The 19,576-nt window shown below is 33.9% G+C and overlaps 1 protein-coding gene across 7 annotated transcripts in view; it reads left to right on the plus strand.

The window, feature by feature from the left end:
- The window catches only part of CACNA2D1 (calcium voltage-gated channel auxiliary subunit alpha2delta 1), a 508,655-nt gene that overhangs the window by 459,472 nt on the left and 29,607 nt on the right, over window positions 1-19,576 (plus strand). For 4 of the 7 annotated variants that reach the window (XM_043462905.1, XM_043462907.1, XM_043462908.1 and 1 more), the window contains 8 exons: window positions 3,772-3,848; window positions 5,121-5,141; window positions 5,798-5,858; window positions 13,328-13,425; window positions 16,129-16,216; window positions 17,272-17,334; window positions 18,004-18,107; window positions 18,956-19,042. In XM_043462905.1, coding sequence (XP_043318840.1) covers window positions 3,772-3,848; window positions 5,121-5,141; window positions 5,798-5,858; window positions 13,328-13,425; window positions 16,129-16,216; window positions 17,272-17,334; window positions 18,004-18,107; window positions 18,956-19,042 — 599 coding nt within the window. The remainder of the gene's footprint in view (window positions 1-3,771; window positions 3,849-5,120; window positions 5,142-5,797; window positions 5,859-13,327; window positions 13,426-16,128; window positions 16,217-17,271; window positions 17,335-18,003; window positions 18,108-18,955; window positions 19,043-19,576) is intronic. The other 3 variants (XM_043462906.1, XM_043462909.1, XM_043462910.1) reach the window with 1 other exon arrangement.

The raw sequence follows: 19,576 nt of genomic DNA on the forward strand, positions 1-19,576 counted from the left end.
ATCTTTAGACAGTTAAGTATTAGATTTCAACTTGTTTCTTTCTGTCAAATTCAAATAATAGTGTCCAAACATCCATTGAAATATTCAAATATGAAGGATTCTTTGACTACATATTAATGTATGATTACTGTGTAGCCTAATTAATAGGCTGTGGTAGACTCAACCATTCATTTCTTAATAAAACCAAACTATATTCCTCCTGCCTATGCCTCAGAGCATACACCTAACTTTGCCGGAGAATCTAGAGTACTGGGATTCTCTTAAAGCTGTAATATTATCACAGGAGACCATTGCCTTTTGTGTTGCTAGGATGGCATGCGGACTCAATCTAGAAGAGGAGCCCATGGATAGTAATGTCATGATACATCACTACATGCCAATATTTCTCCATTGTTTTAGTTTTTCACATAATTTTGAATCTACTGAAAAATACCAGTATGACTGTTTTACTTGTATGTATCTGTTGATTCCTCTCATTGCTATTAGGCATTTCTTTATACATATACCATCTTTATGTATCAGTATATACATAGGTCATTTTTTTCCTTTCTGTTCCATGGTTATTGTCAGCTTGATTTTTTTGGATAAACTTGACAAAGGGTGTGATAGCCAAGAGGAAATCTGGGAGTCCTGTCTCTTTAGAGATGACTTCATGATAGGAATGTGCTCTTTGCCTCTCTTGGTTAGACAAATAAATTCCAAGTTAGAAAAATTGTTTCTTTTTGACCCGGACAGTGAGTCATTCTGATGGTTGGTCCTACTGCAGTCGTAATTACACTCTGGGGGAATTATAAATTATTATCCTTAAATGTTTTTAATGATCTCACAAATGTCTCTGATATTCTTCCCCTTCCCCTCCTACCCCAGTCGTAACTCAGGTAACCAGATTAATGTTCTTTTCTTCAGTTTTGAGTATTTCTCTCCTTGTTCACAGAACTTTAGTCTCTTCCCATTTTCATTCGAGTTTAGACTTACAAGCTTGAAATTCACATCATGCACCTCTTGCCTAACCTTTCTGCCCTGTCATTTCCCCCACTATCCTCCCCACAGTAACCACTATTCTCTGAGAAAGCTTCAACTTCATCATCTTTGAATGTTTTCTTCACACATTCCCTTCACAAATCTGTAACTTTGGGATAGATTAAATTTATTTTCATTGTAAGTACTCCCTTGAATCTCTGTACAAAGAAATTCACTAATAACAAAGTAGAACAAAACATTACATCTGAGTTCAAAAAAATGGAAGTGTTTTTATGTAATGTATGAGATATCAAATTTTACTTAGTAATTTCTGTCTCCTTAAGCTTTGATATAACTTGATATAACATATTTTGAAGCATAGAAATTATTTTAATAAAGTATTTTCTTTTTAATGAAGATTGATTTTATGGTGATATAAATGATGGAATAGAAAAGTGTGCTATATTCCATTTAACTAAGTTAACCATGTTTATGGGAGTTGCAAAAATATTGCTTGGGCTGTACCATCCATCTGGTGGTCACTGCCTTTATTAGATTTTATCCCTTGGAGAAAATAAAGCAGCCTTAGTCTATTGGATTTATATGGAGAAAGACAACAAAGACTGCATATGGCAGCATCACTGACTTGGAATATTGATTAAAGATCTTATCTGCTATAGGTTGAAAAAATAACTATTGCTTCAAGACAAAAAATATTATGTATAACTATATGTTTCTATAAAATATAGATATTAATAATAGCAACCTGAGATTTGCAGGCCAATAAAATGTATATTTGATATGTCAATTTTAAAATTTCTGTTGTGTTCCTCATGGGTTTCCTCACTAATTTTTATGGTACGTGAGCTGTAACCCGGGCTTGCAGTGTGACACTGTAGCAGCCACATGATATATTGTTATCAGTTTTAATTTGAAGTTTCTCTTAGTAATAAATGCTGATGGGGCATTAAAATGTCCTTATTTCCCTTGAGAGGAATTTGTGGGAGACAGTCTTCAAATGCTCACTAATTCTGTGCTACATTTTATAAATGGCAAGTGAATCATGAAAGGTCATCTTACTTTCAGACTAATTGCATTGGTTTTTTTTTTTTTAATTTTAATCTCTTCTTCTACTTTAAAGGAAGTTACCTTTAAAATGAATGTAGAGATTTTCATTAGATCTACATAACATTTTGTTTCTCTGACCTTTACCCATAAGGGAAGTCTATGAATTACTTAATGATGGAGAAAGATTTGGGAATTGGAGGTAACAAGCATCTAATTATTTTGCTATCTTGACTGCATAATTAAGTTGTAGCAAATCAGCCCTTGCTTTTTTCCTCTTCATGGAATGAATTTTTAACATATATTCATAAGAAGAAAAACCTGGAATTTTATATTTTGTCCTGTTCAATATTGTTCATTAGAAATGCATAATGGGATTACAGTTTGGGCATCTGTATTCAGAACCTGGGGAACATGAGGCTTGAGTGATGTAAAAGATGATCTTCTACAAATACTTAGGAATCTCAGAAGCCTAGAAATGGACACATTTTTCTGCGTATTGCTAAATTGGGTGTTCAATTGTAAAAATGAATCTGAACAACTCATTTGGTCACTTTAATCAAGCATCACTTTTTTTAAATTTTTAAAATTATAGTTTAATTGGGAATCTTAAGAGATTACCTTATTTTGGGCATCAGTTTCCTTCTGTACTCAAAGGATAGCAAAGGTCATTTGCAACTGTAAGTATGGATAAGGAATAATTATGTTCTGCTCATGTGTATCAGCCATTGTGAGAGTAGAAGAATTGCATGTATGCAATTGTTACGGGAAACTGCGTAATATTCTGATTTTTTTCTTTTAACAATTCTTGTGTGTATGTTCATTAACTGGCATCTTCAAAATTAGTAGGGTTACCTGCCTGTCTGTTTTTTAATTTGTACAGTCATATTAAGACAAGGTTGGATGACAAGCTTGACAGTCTTTGTGTCTAAAATGTTCTAAATCTTGCTAAAGATTTGCACTGGAGATTTCCTTCAATGTGTACATCTACCATAAGACTAGAGTACCCCCGTGGCTCTTGTAAACTATAAAAATCGTGATGTTTCTCCTATTGTATCTAATAACAATCTACCAAATGATATGGGATATCCACAGTTAATGAACTTGAAATAAATACAGTTATACTGCTGGGTAAGAACCAAAGGGATGAGCAAAAGAATCCGAATTTCCCCTTCAAAAGACACGGGGGAAATTGCAGAGAGATGAGTTCTATAATAGTAGGTATTTAATCCTTCAAAAGAAAATATTTCAAATGATTTTATGCATTGTATAATACTAATAATACTTCTTACATTTGTTATTGTTAATAGTGTACATTTGCTAGCAAGCACTGTTACGTTATGTATAATTCATTAGGGAGGGTATAGCCAATGTGCATGATGCAATTACTTTGCCTAAACATATCCCTACTATTCTATTTTTTTTTTCACAAAGTATTTTAATATACTTTTCTGGACATATAATACCCATGACATTTTCTTCAGCTAATTTATGGGCACCCTTAGTAGCTAATTTTCCCTGTGTCTGTTCTGATTCCCTACAATGTAGAGTACTGGACAACTCTGGATGGCAAGACAAATTAAGTACCTTATTTGCTGAAAGCATTTTCCTGTCAAAGTAATGTCTTTTCCTTCCCATGAGGAAGATCTTTGGATTTCCCATGAACTTGATGTGTCTATTTTTTTTTTTTAAGTTATGTTTCATCTTTGTTTGTTTGTGTTTATGCTTCTGTTGTTTCTATTGCAGTTTGGCCTTGGTATTACCAACCTACAGTTTTTACTATATAAAAGCCAAAATAGAAGAGACAATAACTCAGGCCAGATGTAAGTACTGTGAAAGTGACTTCAGGGTCTACTTGTTATCTCCTAGTACCAGAGGTTTAAATACGTCTAGACTTTTGAATACCCAAGGCTTATACCTTTTAGTAGGTGTTATTACCAAATCAACAGCAATGATTCTAACCCATTCCAAACATGCAAGGAACAAGAAATATTCTACATGGATAGAATATGAGCAGGTACTCCAGTCTCACTGGCAGTCCCCACCACTCCCCCGCCTCGCTTTGTGCTCATAGAATCATTGCGGCGCTGTGTCCTCTGTTGCTCTTGTTTGAAGGGTCTGCTAACTGGCGCAAAATGTTGCACATAGTCTCTGCTCATGGCACTCTGCTAGTAAAGTTTCTTCTTTTTTTTTTCCTTTATTTTCTTGTTTTTGCATTCAGCAAAAATGATATGCTCCACATCTGCGACATTGTTTGAATCAATTGCACTGGTCTTTGGCTTTGCTTTAGTGATTAACTCCCTTCTAATTATCCAAATTAATGTCTTCAGTAACCTAAATGGATTAGCTTTTTTTAAAACATCGTTTGGAATGTGGAGTAATTATTAACAGTAGCACATATTTCAAGTCATTATTAATCTTTATTTTGTTTTGGGTGACTAGATTTAGCAAGGTAAAATGACCATCATATCCTTTACATATCAGTCAATTATTCCTGACCACCAAATTTTTCCTATGATATAAAGTAAAATATATATATGTATATATATATGTATATACTTTTTATATCTGGCCTTACATGAACTACAATTTCTTTTGTTTCTATGTCAGTTCTTTTTTTGCTCTCCACAGTCCTAGTTCTCATTGTAAATTGTGGTAATTTAGACATTTATATTTCTAGTTTCACTTGATAGATATGATGGTCTTTTAACAACCACTGACTTTGCATGAACTAGTTCTTCACTTGATAAATGAGGGGATGACTAGTGGGTCTTTAATGATTGGTAAATGCTTCTGTGTATAGGCTAGCATCATTGGGATTGCACTTGAATTAGCCACTTTGCAAAATAGACCCTTGAAATAACCACAGTACAGAGCGGGTGCTCTAGTAGTAACTGACAGGACATACTTTCTGGTCTTCAAAAATAGTGTCTTTTTTTTCCAGAACTATAGCTGTACATAAATAAACCTTTGATCTATGCACAATATTTTTATTCAAGAAAGTCATTGAATAAAATATTGTTTGTGACCCCCTTTGCTTTACCCTCTTTTTTTTTTTTGTTTCCCTGCTTTCTCTTTCTGATGGATTTTCACAGCCAAAAAGGGCAGAATGAAGGGCAAGTATTTTCTTGTTGCTCAATTTCTTTTTCTTTAGTACACTTGACATTTCCACTGATATTTCCATTCCTATTGGATATTATCCTCTGTGCTTCTCATTTGCTAGATTTTCCTCCATGAGCACTCAGACCTTACTAGCAGAAAAGGGGGAAAGAACACGCTTGTGTTTTCATATATAACCTGTTTTACTTTCTGGTTTTTTCCTAAACTTAGATACTTGTGTGTTTATTCTTCCGCTTACTAATTCATACTAATACGAAGAATGGTGTTAATTCACTAGGGCATTAATGGGTTTATTGAAATCATTTTATCATAATATTGGTAAAATATTTATGTTGATATTTTAAATTAATACCTCTGGTGTAACATTGACCTAAGTCATTTTTTAAAGGATATCTTGATTATGGTAGGGTTAGTTAGTAAATGGGAAAATTACAGACCTAGCATTGTCTTTGATATAACCGTTGTAATCCATGTTATAAAATTAAAATTGATTTTATTACTGTGAAGTATTGGGGAATCTTTTTATGTGTTTCAATTTAGGATGAAAGTCTATGTTTTTCCTTATTAGGTTATCTTTCTAATGCCTTATTGACATCACATCTCAGGATGCATATTCCAATTGTTATCTAACCCTATAATATTATGTTTTCAGATTCAGAAACTCTGAAACCAGATAATTTTGAAGAATCTGGCTATACGTTCATAGCACCAAGGTAGGTTTTGTTTTCTTTTGTTTTCTTTTTTAAGGCTCATTGTGGATGTACAGGCCTTCAAGAATAGGTCAGAGTTGGGGGTCAAGACTGCTCTGGGTTATGCCGTGTCAAATTATGGGACCAAAGGAAACAATAAGTTTAAAACTGAAGGAGAATTCTATTCATTCATTCATTCACCCATTCGGGTACTTAGCAGCTGCATTGTGCTAAACAGTATGCTGACTTGGGGATCCAGTGGTGACTAGGATAGATGGAGGTTCTGTTTTTGTTGGAGCCAACAGTGTATTCAACAAAAATGAAGAGTTGAGTATTTGCATTTGTGACTGTGTATTCACATACAGCTCTGCATACATATACACATACAGATAGATATGTACAGATATATACATGTATGTGTGTATATACACACAACAATGTGTATATCTCAGAGCATGACTAACCTCATTATTGATTTAACACAAATTTTGGGAAAATATATTTGAATATAATTTTCTGACATAATTTTTAAGATGAGCATTCTTTTTCGTCCTACACAATTTTACTTCTTTTTCATACAATCCCCCTTTCCCTATCTCTATACACCTTCATCTCTACCTCTATTTTCATATAATTATTTGGGACTCCATTCATGAATCCAAGATTATCCTTTATTTCTATTTCCTTCCTTAGTTTTCGATTCCCAGTGTCTAGCAGACACATGTAATAGTACACATCAACATAATTTCTATTACCCTAGGCTAAATTATTGAATAAAATACATTCAGATGCTTGTGGTATTCATTTCTCTCATTTTTCCCTTCTTAAAGAAATTCCTTTCAGAAGGTTCCTAAAAATTGGTCTCAGTTATTCTTTCTCATTTTATTTCTACATAAGCATATCTGAATTTTCTCTTCTGGAAAATAAGGAATATATACATATATGTATACACACACATATATATCTTTTTCAGAAATCTGTGCTAACAAAGCGTATTCCTGCTTTGTGACTGACTGCCCTGGAGCAGCTTTCTTGCTTGGATTTCCTTCAGTGTGAACACTGCTAATCCCATCTCTTGCGACACTTGCCGCCTCTTGCCTGTTGACACTCTTTTCCAGTTTTCCCCCTCCCTCCCCAGCTGCGTGCCCAGTCCTTCTCGTGCACCTCACTCACTTGAGCTGCTGGCCTCGTCCCCCTTATCTTCGTATTGTGCATCGACAGATAGACCACAGACTCTCAAGTATTCTATGCTTTGGTTTGAGCTGACAGCTCCCAAGTCTCCAGGATGGTCATATCATCCAGAAACACAATAGACATAATATGTGGTTTATTGACCTTTGAAGATGAAACAGTATACCTATTTCTAGACTTCATGTATACCCTACCTATTTCAATATGAGACATTCATGTTTGTGGAACCTAATAGGAATCTCTCTTCAAGGTGCTTCAAATTCATTATCTCCTGAACATTTGTCTTCTTTGGGGGAGCTCTTCTTTCCATGTTGCCTCAGTAACAAAAATACTGTCCTCCCTAAATGCCAGTCTTGAAAGCTGATCGATATAAAGAAAGGGAGCAAAGATGTCTAACTTCTGGCCAATCAATAAGTCTTGCCAAGCAGGATTTATCTTATGAGTATCCAGCATGTCTGTCAGACTATGCTGCTTTTGTTCAGGCCAGTGTCTTATCTCACCTCAACTAGTAAGGCTGCCTCCTAATTGATCTCCCTGCCTCCAGTCTCTCTCCCTTACTTCCCATTTCTGTCTCCTTTTTGAGGCTAGAGGGAGTTTCTAAACTTTCAATAAAGTTTTGGTTCTCACATGCTAAATACTAGCCAGTGGCTTAGCACTGTCCTCATGATGATCTGCTCCGCACAGGATAGCTTTCAAACGTTCTGTCCCTAGATACCAGTTTACCGGTGTGGCACCCTATGCTCTCACTCAGGGGCTGACAAACTGGCCTTCAGACTGGCTGCCTGTTTTTACACATGAAATTTTACTGGAACATAGCCATGGCCATTTGTTGAGGCACTGCCTCTGGTTGTGACCTGGACCTTTTCAGCCCATAGAACGTGAATCACTCACTTTCCTACCCTTTAAGATGCAGTCTACCAACCTCTGCTTTAAAGTCCAGCCACACTAAACTTTTCATAGTTCCTAAATGCGTTTTATCCTCCTTACGTTAATCTTCTATTCTGGATCGAACACACCCACTACCAGTCCTTTCCAGACTCCAACTTCACAGCTCCTCCACCTGGGAACTTCTCTCCTGTCTTCTCTGGATTAGACATCCTTGCTGACTGCCCCACAGAGTCCTATATTTCCCGTACTAGAGCCCTGGCCACATTTCATTTTACTTACTTTCCCCAACCGAGACATGATGGCATCTCTTTGGCTTACCATTCAATATTCAATATCACATCTGCTGCCTGGCACACAGTAGTGGCTTCGTAAAGATTTGGTGACTGGAGAATCTATAAATATATGAAAAGTATTTTTAAAATCATGTTAATAATGCATGCAATCTTATAAGCAATTTTTTGCTACAAGTAACTTTGAACAACTGCTAAGACTAGTTGGAGATGGAAAGCAGAACATTACTATATAGCACAGAGGTGAAATGGCATTGAGATACGAGTGTGCTCTGTTGATGAGACTCTCCCTCCATCTCAGATCTGTGATTTTCTCTGGGTAGCTTCTTGACTCATTCCTCTTAATTTTTAAATAGCAGACCATGCAGATTGGCTTTTTCAACTTCACCCTTAAACAAGGTAGAAAGCATGGTAAATGTCCAAGTACTCCCAGAGAGGATGAATATATCTCCCAATCCCACTTTGTAGGCAATGGATTTTGTTTAGTTCAGCAAAGATTAGCATATGGACCATTACTGCAGCCTTAGGTATGTTCAGCATCATGGCTGGAAGAGTAGAATTTGCCTGTATATTTAGGGAAAGAGTAAATACCAGAGAAAGAAAGACACATTGTAACTTGTAGGATAAATCAATGAATGTCTCCCTCAGTTAACATATTAAGCCTTTTACATGCTATGATTACATTTACCCCTCAGAAGAATATAATAAATTAGTACTATTATCCTATTTCACAGATTAAGAAACAGTTTTAGAGGTGGTAAATAATATGGGATTTGAATCCATTTCCTTGCTACTCTAAGGTATAAATATATACACTGAATATGTAAATACTTAGGGAATTTCAAAAAGAACATCCAGTACAGCTGAGCAAATATTTTTGTAGGGAACATTTCCTGGGAAAGTGGGCATTGAATGTATATTCAAAGATTTGTGGAAAATAAACTGATAAAAATAAAGAAAAAAAAATGGTAAGGAAAGACAAGACATATATGTTACCCAGGATATCAGGCATATGTTTTTGTCACTGTCATTAATGGGGAACAGTGAAGCAAATTAGAACAACACTATCAGAGTACGTTTCCCAGATATTCATTGTCATGGCTGTTACTCAGATTTCCTGCATCTTAGTTTCTTTACTAGCAAAATAGTGCTAACAATTATACCTGTCTATATATAGTTTTTATAAGCTTTAAATGAGATAATACCACATGTAATATATACTTGTAAGTATATTACTTAAGTAATATATACTTAATATAGTTCTTGGTAAGAGATGAGCTCTAAATAAATATTAGTTATTATTTATGGTTCTAGTAGGGGTAGGAGGAGGAGGGAGTGCTATTTAACAAAGAATGTTAAAAAGCAGATATTTTAAAATAAAGGCAAAAGCTTGCAAATTTTAGAGGTAGACCATTTCTGTTAATTCCTAAATAATTATTCTATTTGATCCTGATTAGTACTCAGTTTTAACATTTCCTTCCATCTTAAGACTACTGGAAAGGAAAGCATTGAGAATACAGATGTATGTAGCATTATTCCTCCCTTTATGAGAATTACTGTCAGAGGGATAAAGCATGAATTAATTTTTCTATCTTTCTGGGATAATCAGAAATAAGAAAGCACTTCAAAGATATGTTGGAATGAGAAAGAAAGAAAAGTATGTGATCCCCAGTAGTTCAAGACTAATTTGTGATGTATGACCTTTGTAAGTGAAATAGAATGAGAACAAGCAGTATTTTAGAAATAATTTGGCAAATTTCTAATACCAAAGATCTTTTAGTTTCAAAGTAATTTAAGTTACAAATTTCATTTGGTCAGAAACACAAAGTGAGCAAATGAGATTATATAGCTTTCAGATCCTGAAGGTATTTTTAGGAAATGGAAATGGGTCAAAACCTATCCAGAGGTTTCTCCATCTTGCTACCTAACCTTTTTTAGAAGGAAAAAAAAAAAAATCCTCAGAAAAATAATGATCCAAAGCGAGTAAACCCGGTCTCTTATAGAAAAACAGAGCATCGTAGAACGTTTACCAGCAAGTTTTCCAGCGCATCCTAAGGGGAAGTCAGCAACTGTGGTAACCACAGCATGTTTCCTGTCACAGACTTGCCTGGGGTGGTTCCTCTGGAACAAGAAGTGGTGATTATCTTGAATTTTCAAGCTCCCAGCCATGTGCTAAACAGTCATCAGGGTAACAGGCAACTGATGTTGCTGCTGTCTATGTAGCCACACATTCACACCTCGGATATTTAAGTCAGGCTATTGCTGCTTATTGCCTACTGCATGGTGGGTGACTTTCTATTGTCCGGGATCATTCTTATTACTGGACAACTCATTCTTCTGACCCAGTCAACACTTTGTTTTCTCACATTTCTGTTGTTTAATTTTTTTTTTTTTTTACTTCTGCTCCTATCCTAATTCAGCTTCTCTCCTTAATAACAAGCTCCAACACTTTCACTGCTTTGCCTTTAAAATACATCAACAAGTCAATATCTTGAGACTAGTTCAAAATTGGGTATAACCCAGCCAGTGAGGATAAAAACAAAAGCAAAACATTATGACATTGTCTAAATTAATTGCTCAGAACAGCCTTCTGTTGATAGAGGTCGAACCTGCTTTTGGTTTGAAGCTTTGTGGGTATAAAAGCTCATGAAGTAAAAGTTTAAAGCACATTGTATATGGTGTTAAAACACTTAATTTGGGATCCAAAGACTTGCTTCACCTCCGGGCTTGACCATTTGCCAGTTATGCGCCTTTGGATAAATCTTTACATCTTTGAATCTCAGTTTCCTCACCATTAAAGTATTAATCTCCTGGTACAGTTATTTTTAGAATTAAATGAGCAAAGATAATGTTAGAAATGCCTTTTAAATAATAACATGGAACTTTAAATGATTTTATTGATAATTATTTAGTCTTTCTACAATATTGTACTTAATTAACTTCTACAATCTTGCCATCAGCTTCTATTTCTGTGTGACGCTACTTCAATATATTGGCCTTTTGACTTGCAGGCTAGTGTTATTTTCCAAAAAAGCATAACATTGTGGGAAGAAGTCGATTTTATCTCTGTCAAAAACTGAGTATTAATTATGAAAACTTTTTAAACCTTGCCTCCAAACTAAAATTTTCAGTGAGCCAAGAAGTGATGACATTCTGTTGCTCTCTGCTCCCTGAGGCTTTGTGTTTTAGATCATGGGCTTGCATCTGAAAATTTTTACTTTTTAATTGCGTTTTTGTCTTGAATATTTGATTGTTTGGTCTGTTAGTTGTATTAACCTAGTTATTATGATTGCAGTCTTCTTATATTTATGGGACCTTACATTTATTCTGAATTTTCAAAGCACTTGGGACAACAGTTTTCAAAGTTTGAAAACTTTGAAAAGTTTGAAAAGTATGAAAAGCCCCATGCTTTCCAAGTACTCTTTCCAAGGATTCACAAGGACAAAGCTGTTTTCCTGACAGTGTTAAATGGCCTTTGTCTTTTTCATCATATTGATATTTTCAGTGCTGTGACAGTACGAAAGCAATGGTGAGCTGTTAGCACAGTGGGAACCAAGGCAGGTGTACCAAAGCGTGTGGTAGTCACTTGGTCTTCAATGCAAGACACTCACATTGGGGAAAAAGCCAGTGTCACTCTAAAATATCCTTGAGCATGTGTCTTTTAATACTCTGAATAAAGAAAATGGAAATGTACTATATACTAGAGTAACTTGGCTGTCTCCAAACAAAAAAAGAAAGAAAGAAAAGTACTTATGTGATTGTTTGAATTGAGAGCTAAAATTGGAGCGTCTTGATTGTTTGTTTCATAAAATGTTTTATTAGAAAGAAGGAATGACAGATGAAGTATGGTTATTCAGACTTGGGATGGCAGGCATTTTCTCAAAAATCCTTTTACTATGAAGAATACAACTGAAAGTAATTGTTCCCAATGACAAAATCTGAACTTTAAAACAGAAGTTAGAATTTTAGGAAAGATATATTTATTACTATAAGCAGGACTGCTTTGCAGTAATTATAGACTTATCTAATGAGATCAGGGATATAATTTATGAATGTGAATTTTCATTATAGTATAATGAAATGTGTCATTACTTGAAAGATCTAAATTATTCACATTTTCCAAATAACCAATTTATGATGTGAGAAAATCATGGGTGGGTGAAAGAGGCACTCAAAATGTAAGATGGTGCATTGAATTTTAATATAACAAGGTAGAGAAGTTCCTTGGTATTGTTTCAGATTCTGTATCAACATTACAAAGCAAGAAATTACAAATAATCAAGTTTTAGTGTTATTTTAAAGCATAGTGACAGTTATCTGAGAAGACAAAATAATTCTCTCTCTTCCAACTGATTATCTATATGAGGACTGATGTTTTTCATGTGCCAAAACAATCTTGCAGTCAATTGAATGCAAAGGCATGTTTGTCTTCTATTAAGTCAGGAGTTACAGAAATTTGCAAATAAGCACATCAATGACACTTGTTTTTACTATTTTCTGAAAATTCAGTAATTTCTCATAAAAGTGCTATCATGTGATGGGTTTATTGAGATATTTAATAAATAAATGCTTTTTAATTTCTTGATATTAATTTTTTAATTTCTTGATATTAACTTCTAAATGTAAATTACTAACCTACAACATTCAATAATAGCTCAATCAGTAAAGAATCTGTCTGCAGTACAGGAAACCTGGATTCGATTCTTGGGGCGGGAAGATCCCCTGGAGAAGGAAGAGGCAGCCCACTCCAGTATTCTTGACTGGAGAATCCCATGGACAGACGAGCCTGGAGGGCTGCAGTCCCTGGTGTCACAAGAGTCAGACTGGCTTAGTGACTTAACCACCAAACCCACAGGAATAACAGAAGCTAATTTTTATTGAGCACCTTTTGGTCCAGAGGTCAAAAGCTTAATATATATTGTCTATAATCTTTAGCACTTAATGAAAAAATAATGTTCTATTATAGAGATGAGAAGATGGAGATAACAGTTCAACAGCTTACAAAATCATGCACTACTAAAAAAATAAAATTAAAAATAAATTGTTTCCACGACCTATGATTGCTATGAACATTTTTTTTAAGTTTTGATTTTAACACCTAATATCCTAAAATATGTTTTTCAGAGATTACTGCAATGACCTTAAAATATCAGATAATAACACCGAATTTCTTTTAAATTTTAATGAGTTTATTGATAGAAAAACTCCAAACAACCCATCATGTAAGTATGCAATCATTGTTTCACTGTGTTTATATTCAAAGTGGTCAAATCTTGGTTCAGTTCAGTTTGTTGCTATGCTGGTTTATTTATTTACTTTTTGAATTTTTAATGGTAAAATTAAATAATTTAACTCAATTTTTTACATATATTAAAGAAATTTCATTCTGTTATTAAGTAAACTTTAATTTTCAAAGCCAGGTATTAAATACTTGCAAATGGTTAGCTGTAAATAAGATAGGCTTACCTTTACTCCTCTCAAATTTGAGAAGTTTAATTTGGAATGATCTTTTGAAGGTTTTTTCATTGCATTGTTCTTGGTATGTAGAGGGAAACACAACAGAATTTTATCAAGTGATTTATATCCTCCAATTCATACAATGAGTTTCAATATGGATAGGATAAGCACAAACCTAAATAAAGATATAACACCTAATCATTTTCTCTCTTCCTGATATTCTATTTTTATCACAGTAACTTAAAAAGCATGGATCTGTAATTCTCCAATTTTATGAAGTAAATCAAGTTGGAATAGATAAATTTTACTAGTTTTTAACCATTTTGTCTTTTAGATAAATTTCCATCCTTTTACTATGAAACCTCATAGAGATTTATGCATTCTTGGCCCTTAAAACATTTCCAAATCTTAACTAGTCTTTTTTTCCTAAAAATTCCCTCCTTTTCATTCATTTTTCCCCTCTTTCTCCTTTCTCTCCCTTTCTTCCATCTCTTTTTTCTTTTTAAAATTATTTTTCCATCTATCAGGAAGGTTTAAACAAAGTATGGAATATTACTTCTTACATTTATCTCATAAGAAGAAATAACTACTGAGCACCTGTAACATGAGTTAGCCAGTTGCCTTAAAGAGCCACTCTGGAAACCTATCATGGGTGGATGAAGTCTGCATTGATCATGCCTGAACATAACTGATTTCAAAACTTTCTGCTAAGTGTGAGCTCACTAAGCTGAGCCTTTCCAATGTTATTATTTATTTCCTATTCGAAACTAATAGGCATTTCCAAGAGAGAACTAAAATAATAAGATTATTGAAATCCCTTTATAGGGTATCTCTCATCCCAGAGAAGTATAAATGTTTATACAAAATCCTTTTAGTAAAATAGCAATTTATGTTCTTCAATCTCTTCCTTTTTCCTGTCTCCCCTATAATTCTGTGGAAAATGTTTGAGATAATTATGTAATAATATAAAGAATTGAGAACTTACTGGATTTTTTATCATAAAAAAGAGCTAATAGCTAATGAAACAATCTGTATTTTCCTCTGACAGTGTTTTTGTAGGTTTTTCTCAATCATACTTTACCTCATTTATCAATAATCTGTTAAACCATCTCTAAAAGTAGGTATTAATGATTGAAATGTAACTGACCTAAATGTTTTTTTAAGGGGGTACAGTCATGTTTAATTTTGCTTTAAGACACACTTAATCCATTAGTAAAATTACAATTCTCAACTTTAATTCACTAACTTACCTAAATGTATATGGTGTAGAGCAGTTGTTTTTTTCATATTCTCCTTTATTTTTGGATTAAGTTAAAAAGGAAAGATAGTGTATATGCATATAATGGTAAAGCTTAATACTAATCTCTATTGTGTGTAATCAGCTGCAGGAGACAGATTTCAAGATCCATTTTTAGGCTTAGACCATAATGAAAATATTAAAGAAATTATGAAATTACTTGCAACATTGACATATATATATATATATATATATATATATATATACTCCTTTGTTTACCATAAAGTATTTAATAATTAAAAGGATTCAAGAATTAAAATATTCACTTTCCAAATGGATTATTTTTATAGTAATTATTTCTTTTTTTTAGTAATTATTTCTAAAATAATGTAATAGAAAACTTCCTAGAGTGAATTGAAATGAAGTCTAACGTGTGCATTAAGTTGATCCTATAATCTTTAGTGTAAGATATATTGAGTTAAAATAATTAAAAGGAACTAAAATGTTTTCTAGCCTATCCATCCCCCAGCTCTTGTAGTAATACAATATTAAGTAAGACCATATATTCCTTATGTGAATAAAATGAAATCTTATCATAGGTGTGAAGCTTCAGAGGGTACTTCTAGGTTATTTCAGAGCTTTATTTATGGGTTTAGAGCAGAGGACCCAAAAAAAGGGAAGACAACATCTTTTGTTAAGAATGTGTATGAATTGCCCCTTGGTCCTCGTTATCTCTTCCCACTACTACCTTTGTTTGAACTTGGGCTGATATGCTTTTCAGTTAATGTCAGAAATGACATCCTGAAGCGCATACTCTTTCATCAATACCAGTAGATTTCAAAAGCCAATCTTGGAGTAGTGCTGGCCTGTGATGTGTTCTGTTCCTTGGCCAGAAAACAAACTATATTATACGGTTTTATAATTCTATGTAAACTTGTCTATGAAATTATGATGCTTTGAAATCCCTATCTTTTTGATAACATTTAGAAAATAACTTGCCTCATTTAGAATTGGCTTTTCCACTTCTAATTATGTCCATATCCTGAAAACTGGGAGGAAGAAGAACACACATAAAAATGCAGATAATTAATAAGGGTACATTTTTAAATTCATAGAAATATTATCCACTCTAAATTGCTTTGGAAATTTAAAAGAATCCATTTGTATTGTTTCATTATTATCCTAATTAAACTATGTGCATATAATTAAACTTCTCCTTTTTCTGTGTTAGGCAACACAGACTTGATTAATAGAGTCTTGCTGGATGCAGGCTTTACAAATGAACTTGTCCAAAATTACTGGAGTAAGCAGAAAAACATGTAAGTATCTGTTCTTATTAATAAAAAGATATATATTCTGTATTTCATTATAGCAACTCTAGGAAATTTGGGGGAAATTGGCCTCATAAATTTAAAGTTTATTATCTTTAATAACAATTTCTCAAGAAAACCATTTTGCAGTTGTTGAATTTTTAGTATTGGGTGTGTGTCAGGACTAACATCAGCCATTACTCAGCTTTACGCATTTACACACCTCACTGTGAATAACCAGATTAAACTGGTGTGCTTTCATGTGACTCAGTGTCTGAGGTAAAATAGGATCTCTAGTGAATGTTCAGTTAGCTTTCTAATAGCACTGCCCTACACCCAGTCAAGGAATTGAGGAATCTGATGATCGTTCTGTTCCAGTCTCTTCTCCACTCCATTTCTAATCAACCACCAAATGATAAATATTTTTTTCTAAAAAAGTTTTCCTCTCTTCTTCATTCTCAAGGTTCTAATGTTTTTCCATTTCTAAGAAATCACAGCAGGTGATTTTTCTGCCTTTAGTGCTTCTGATTTCTCTGCCCACAGCCCCTCCCCGTCTATTCTCCATGTAACACAGACTTGCCAGAGTCTCTCTTTTAAAACTGAGTCCTAATTTCAGGATAAAGGTGAAGCAGGCTCTCCAGCATGGATTTCAGGATCATACATGAGCTGACCATTCTTCAGAAGCTTATACTTGGGGTTTTACTTCCTATTGTTTCTCAGCTCGTGCCTTACGCTTTTGTGCACCAAACGCTACCACTCTCCACTAGCTTCCCCTCATATGTACTCATTGCTTTACATGTGGTGTCTTCTCTGTTAAGTCCCCTTCTGTCTTCAAAATGCAACTATATCATTGTTTCTTATGAAATGTCTTCCTCAAAGATCCTCTCTTTAACCGTTTCTTAGATATTTTAGCCTGTTAAACTGTAGTGTGCATCTATTGATATATTTGTCTTGGCTTGCTTTGTCTTAGGAACCCATTTTATTTCTCTTTGTACCACCAACATCTAAATATCGTACAAAGACTCAGTTGAATGAAACTTTCCTTCTTCTGTCTTCTGTTTCAGCAAGGGAGTGAAAGCACGATTTGTTGTGACTGATGGTGGGATTACCAGAGTTTATCCGAAAGAGTAAGTTCAATTAACATCTGTAAAAGTTAGTACATTACAGAGGACTACTCAAAGGATCTGTGCATTACTGTGTTAGGAAACTATTCTTCAGAGAAACGGATCACTATTAAATTAGAGTTTATTTAAAGTACTTGATTACTAAAAAACTCCGTTCTTGAAAAACATGCTATGATTCTTCAGTTGTATTTTTCCTTGTCACCTATATTACACCATTTAAGTTTTAAAAGAGATTTTTCTCTTTGTAGACATAGCTAACCTAGTTAAATGAACATAATGTTATTATGAATATGACTATTGGCAATATTTGCATAGCACTTCATTATTTTCACTCATGTATGGATTTTTATCTGTGTTTATCTTCAGAAGAGTCCATAAAGTGAGCTCTGTAGGTTTTTTAATACTAATTGATTTACTAACTGACTTGTCCATAATTACTTGGCTAGTAAATGTCAGAGTAAAACTTGAAGTCAGCCTTTTCTGCTCCTTAATTCAACTCTGTGCTGATCTATTGCTTAGTAATGAATGTCATTTACACCATCAATTACCACTAACTTCCTTACCCGTACCAGAGATGCAGACATATCTGTAAAGTTCAGTGATGTCCACAAATGGAAAAGTAAGTTATCAAATAGATTAAAGAATAAAAATGATGAGCTACTTCCTCCTTAGGGCTGGAGAAAATTGGCAAGAAAACCCAGAAACATATGAGGACAGCTTCTATAAAAGAAGTCTAGATAACGATAACTATGTTTTCACTGCTCCCTACTTTAACAGTAAGTACTACTTTACAATTCATTCATCTCAATTCCCCTTTTTAAATAAATTATTGCTACTACCTGCTTTCCCCCCAAACAATATATTTTATGATAGTTGCTCGAACAGTCATTATTAATTATATACCATATGCATGACACTGGAAAGACTGAAGTATCCTTTTATTTGAGGAAGTAAAATGCATCTACAGGAAATCAGCCAACCAGTAATGTGAATACAGCATATCTACAGACATGCATGGTACAGTGAAACATGTAGATAATCCCTAATTTCACGAATTGCAAATATAGTTTACTCTGCTTTAATCAGTATTAGTTGCATAATATTTGTACAAATAATTACTAATCTATATTTTAAAAATATTCTGTTGGGTTCTTTCCCTAAAGCTTTCTATTTTAATCCTCAGCCTTTTTAGAGGGGCTTATTACCATCATTTTAAAATATTTATTTATTTTTAATTGATTGATGATTGCTTTACTATTACCATCATTTTTACAAATGGGGAAACTGAAGTTCAGGGAATTTCAGTTTTTTCCAGTTCTTTCAGCAGCCTCCTCAATATTTTAGCAGGTATAAACCAGAGATTTGGTGTGCATCCTTTAACTTGTGAGAGTGATGCAGCCAAGCTAAATAAGTTCCATCCCAAAGTCAATTAATGCAACCAATTCATGGACACTCCAATTAGCCTGGTATAAAAAGGAAGAAAAAGAGGAGACCACCCATTCCTTGATAATATATCTATGTTAGAATATTTAAGCAAAATACTGTTTTCCTGTATATATTAAAAGAAATGTAATATTATTTGATTTATCTAGAGCAGTTTGTTTTCCTTTTTTTTTTCTTTTAGAAAGTGGACCTGGTGCTTATGAATCAGGCATTATGGTAAGCAAAGCTGTAGAAATTTACATCCAAGGAAAGCTTCTTAAACCTGCAGGTAAGCATATATACTGTCCACATACACAGGACTGAAATTGAATGTGACCTACTGTTTCTAATATCAACTGGCAGTGCTTATCTGGAAGGCTATTAGTACGCTTCAGCCAAAATACAGTTAAAGACATGTGAGTTTGAAAAATAAAATGAGACACAGTTACCTGTGAGATTGGGGATAAAATTAAATTGATACTATAAAGAGTTGACAAATTTTTCAAAGAAGTGTATATGTTTATACACTGTTGACACAAATTTATGGAGTCAATTTTATACTATATATCAAATTCTAAATGTTTGACTGATGTAGCAATCTCACACTAGAAATCTAACCTATAAAGTATTTCAAATATACAAAAGTTGAGGGAATTCCCTGGCAGTCCATTGGTTAGGACTGCATGCTTCCACTGTACAGGGCACGGGTCTGACCCCTGCTTGGGAAACTAAGGTCTCACATGCCAGGTAGCAGAGTAGATATCGCCAAGGATGTGAATGTCTATAATATTTTAATCATAAAAAGTTGTTTCCATCATTGAGA

This window comes from Cervus canadensis, chromosome 3 (assembly GCF_019320065.1).
Source record: "Cervus canadensis isolate Bull #8, Minnesota chromosome 3, ASM1932006v1, whole genome shotgun sequence".
NCBI lineage: Eukaryota > Metazoa > Chordata > Mammalia > Artiodactyla > Cervidae > Cervus > Cervus canadensis.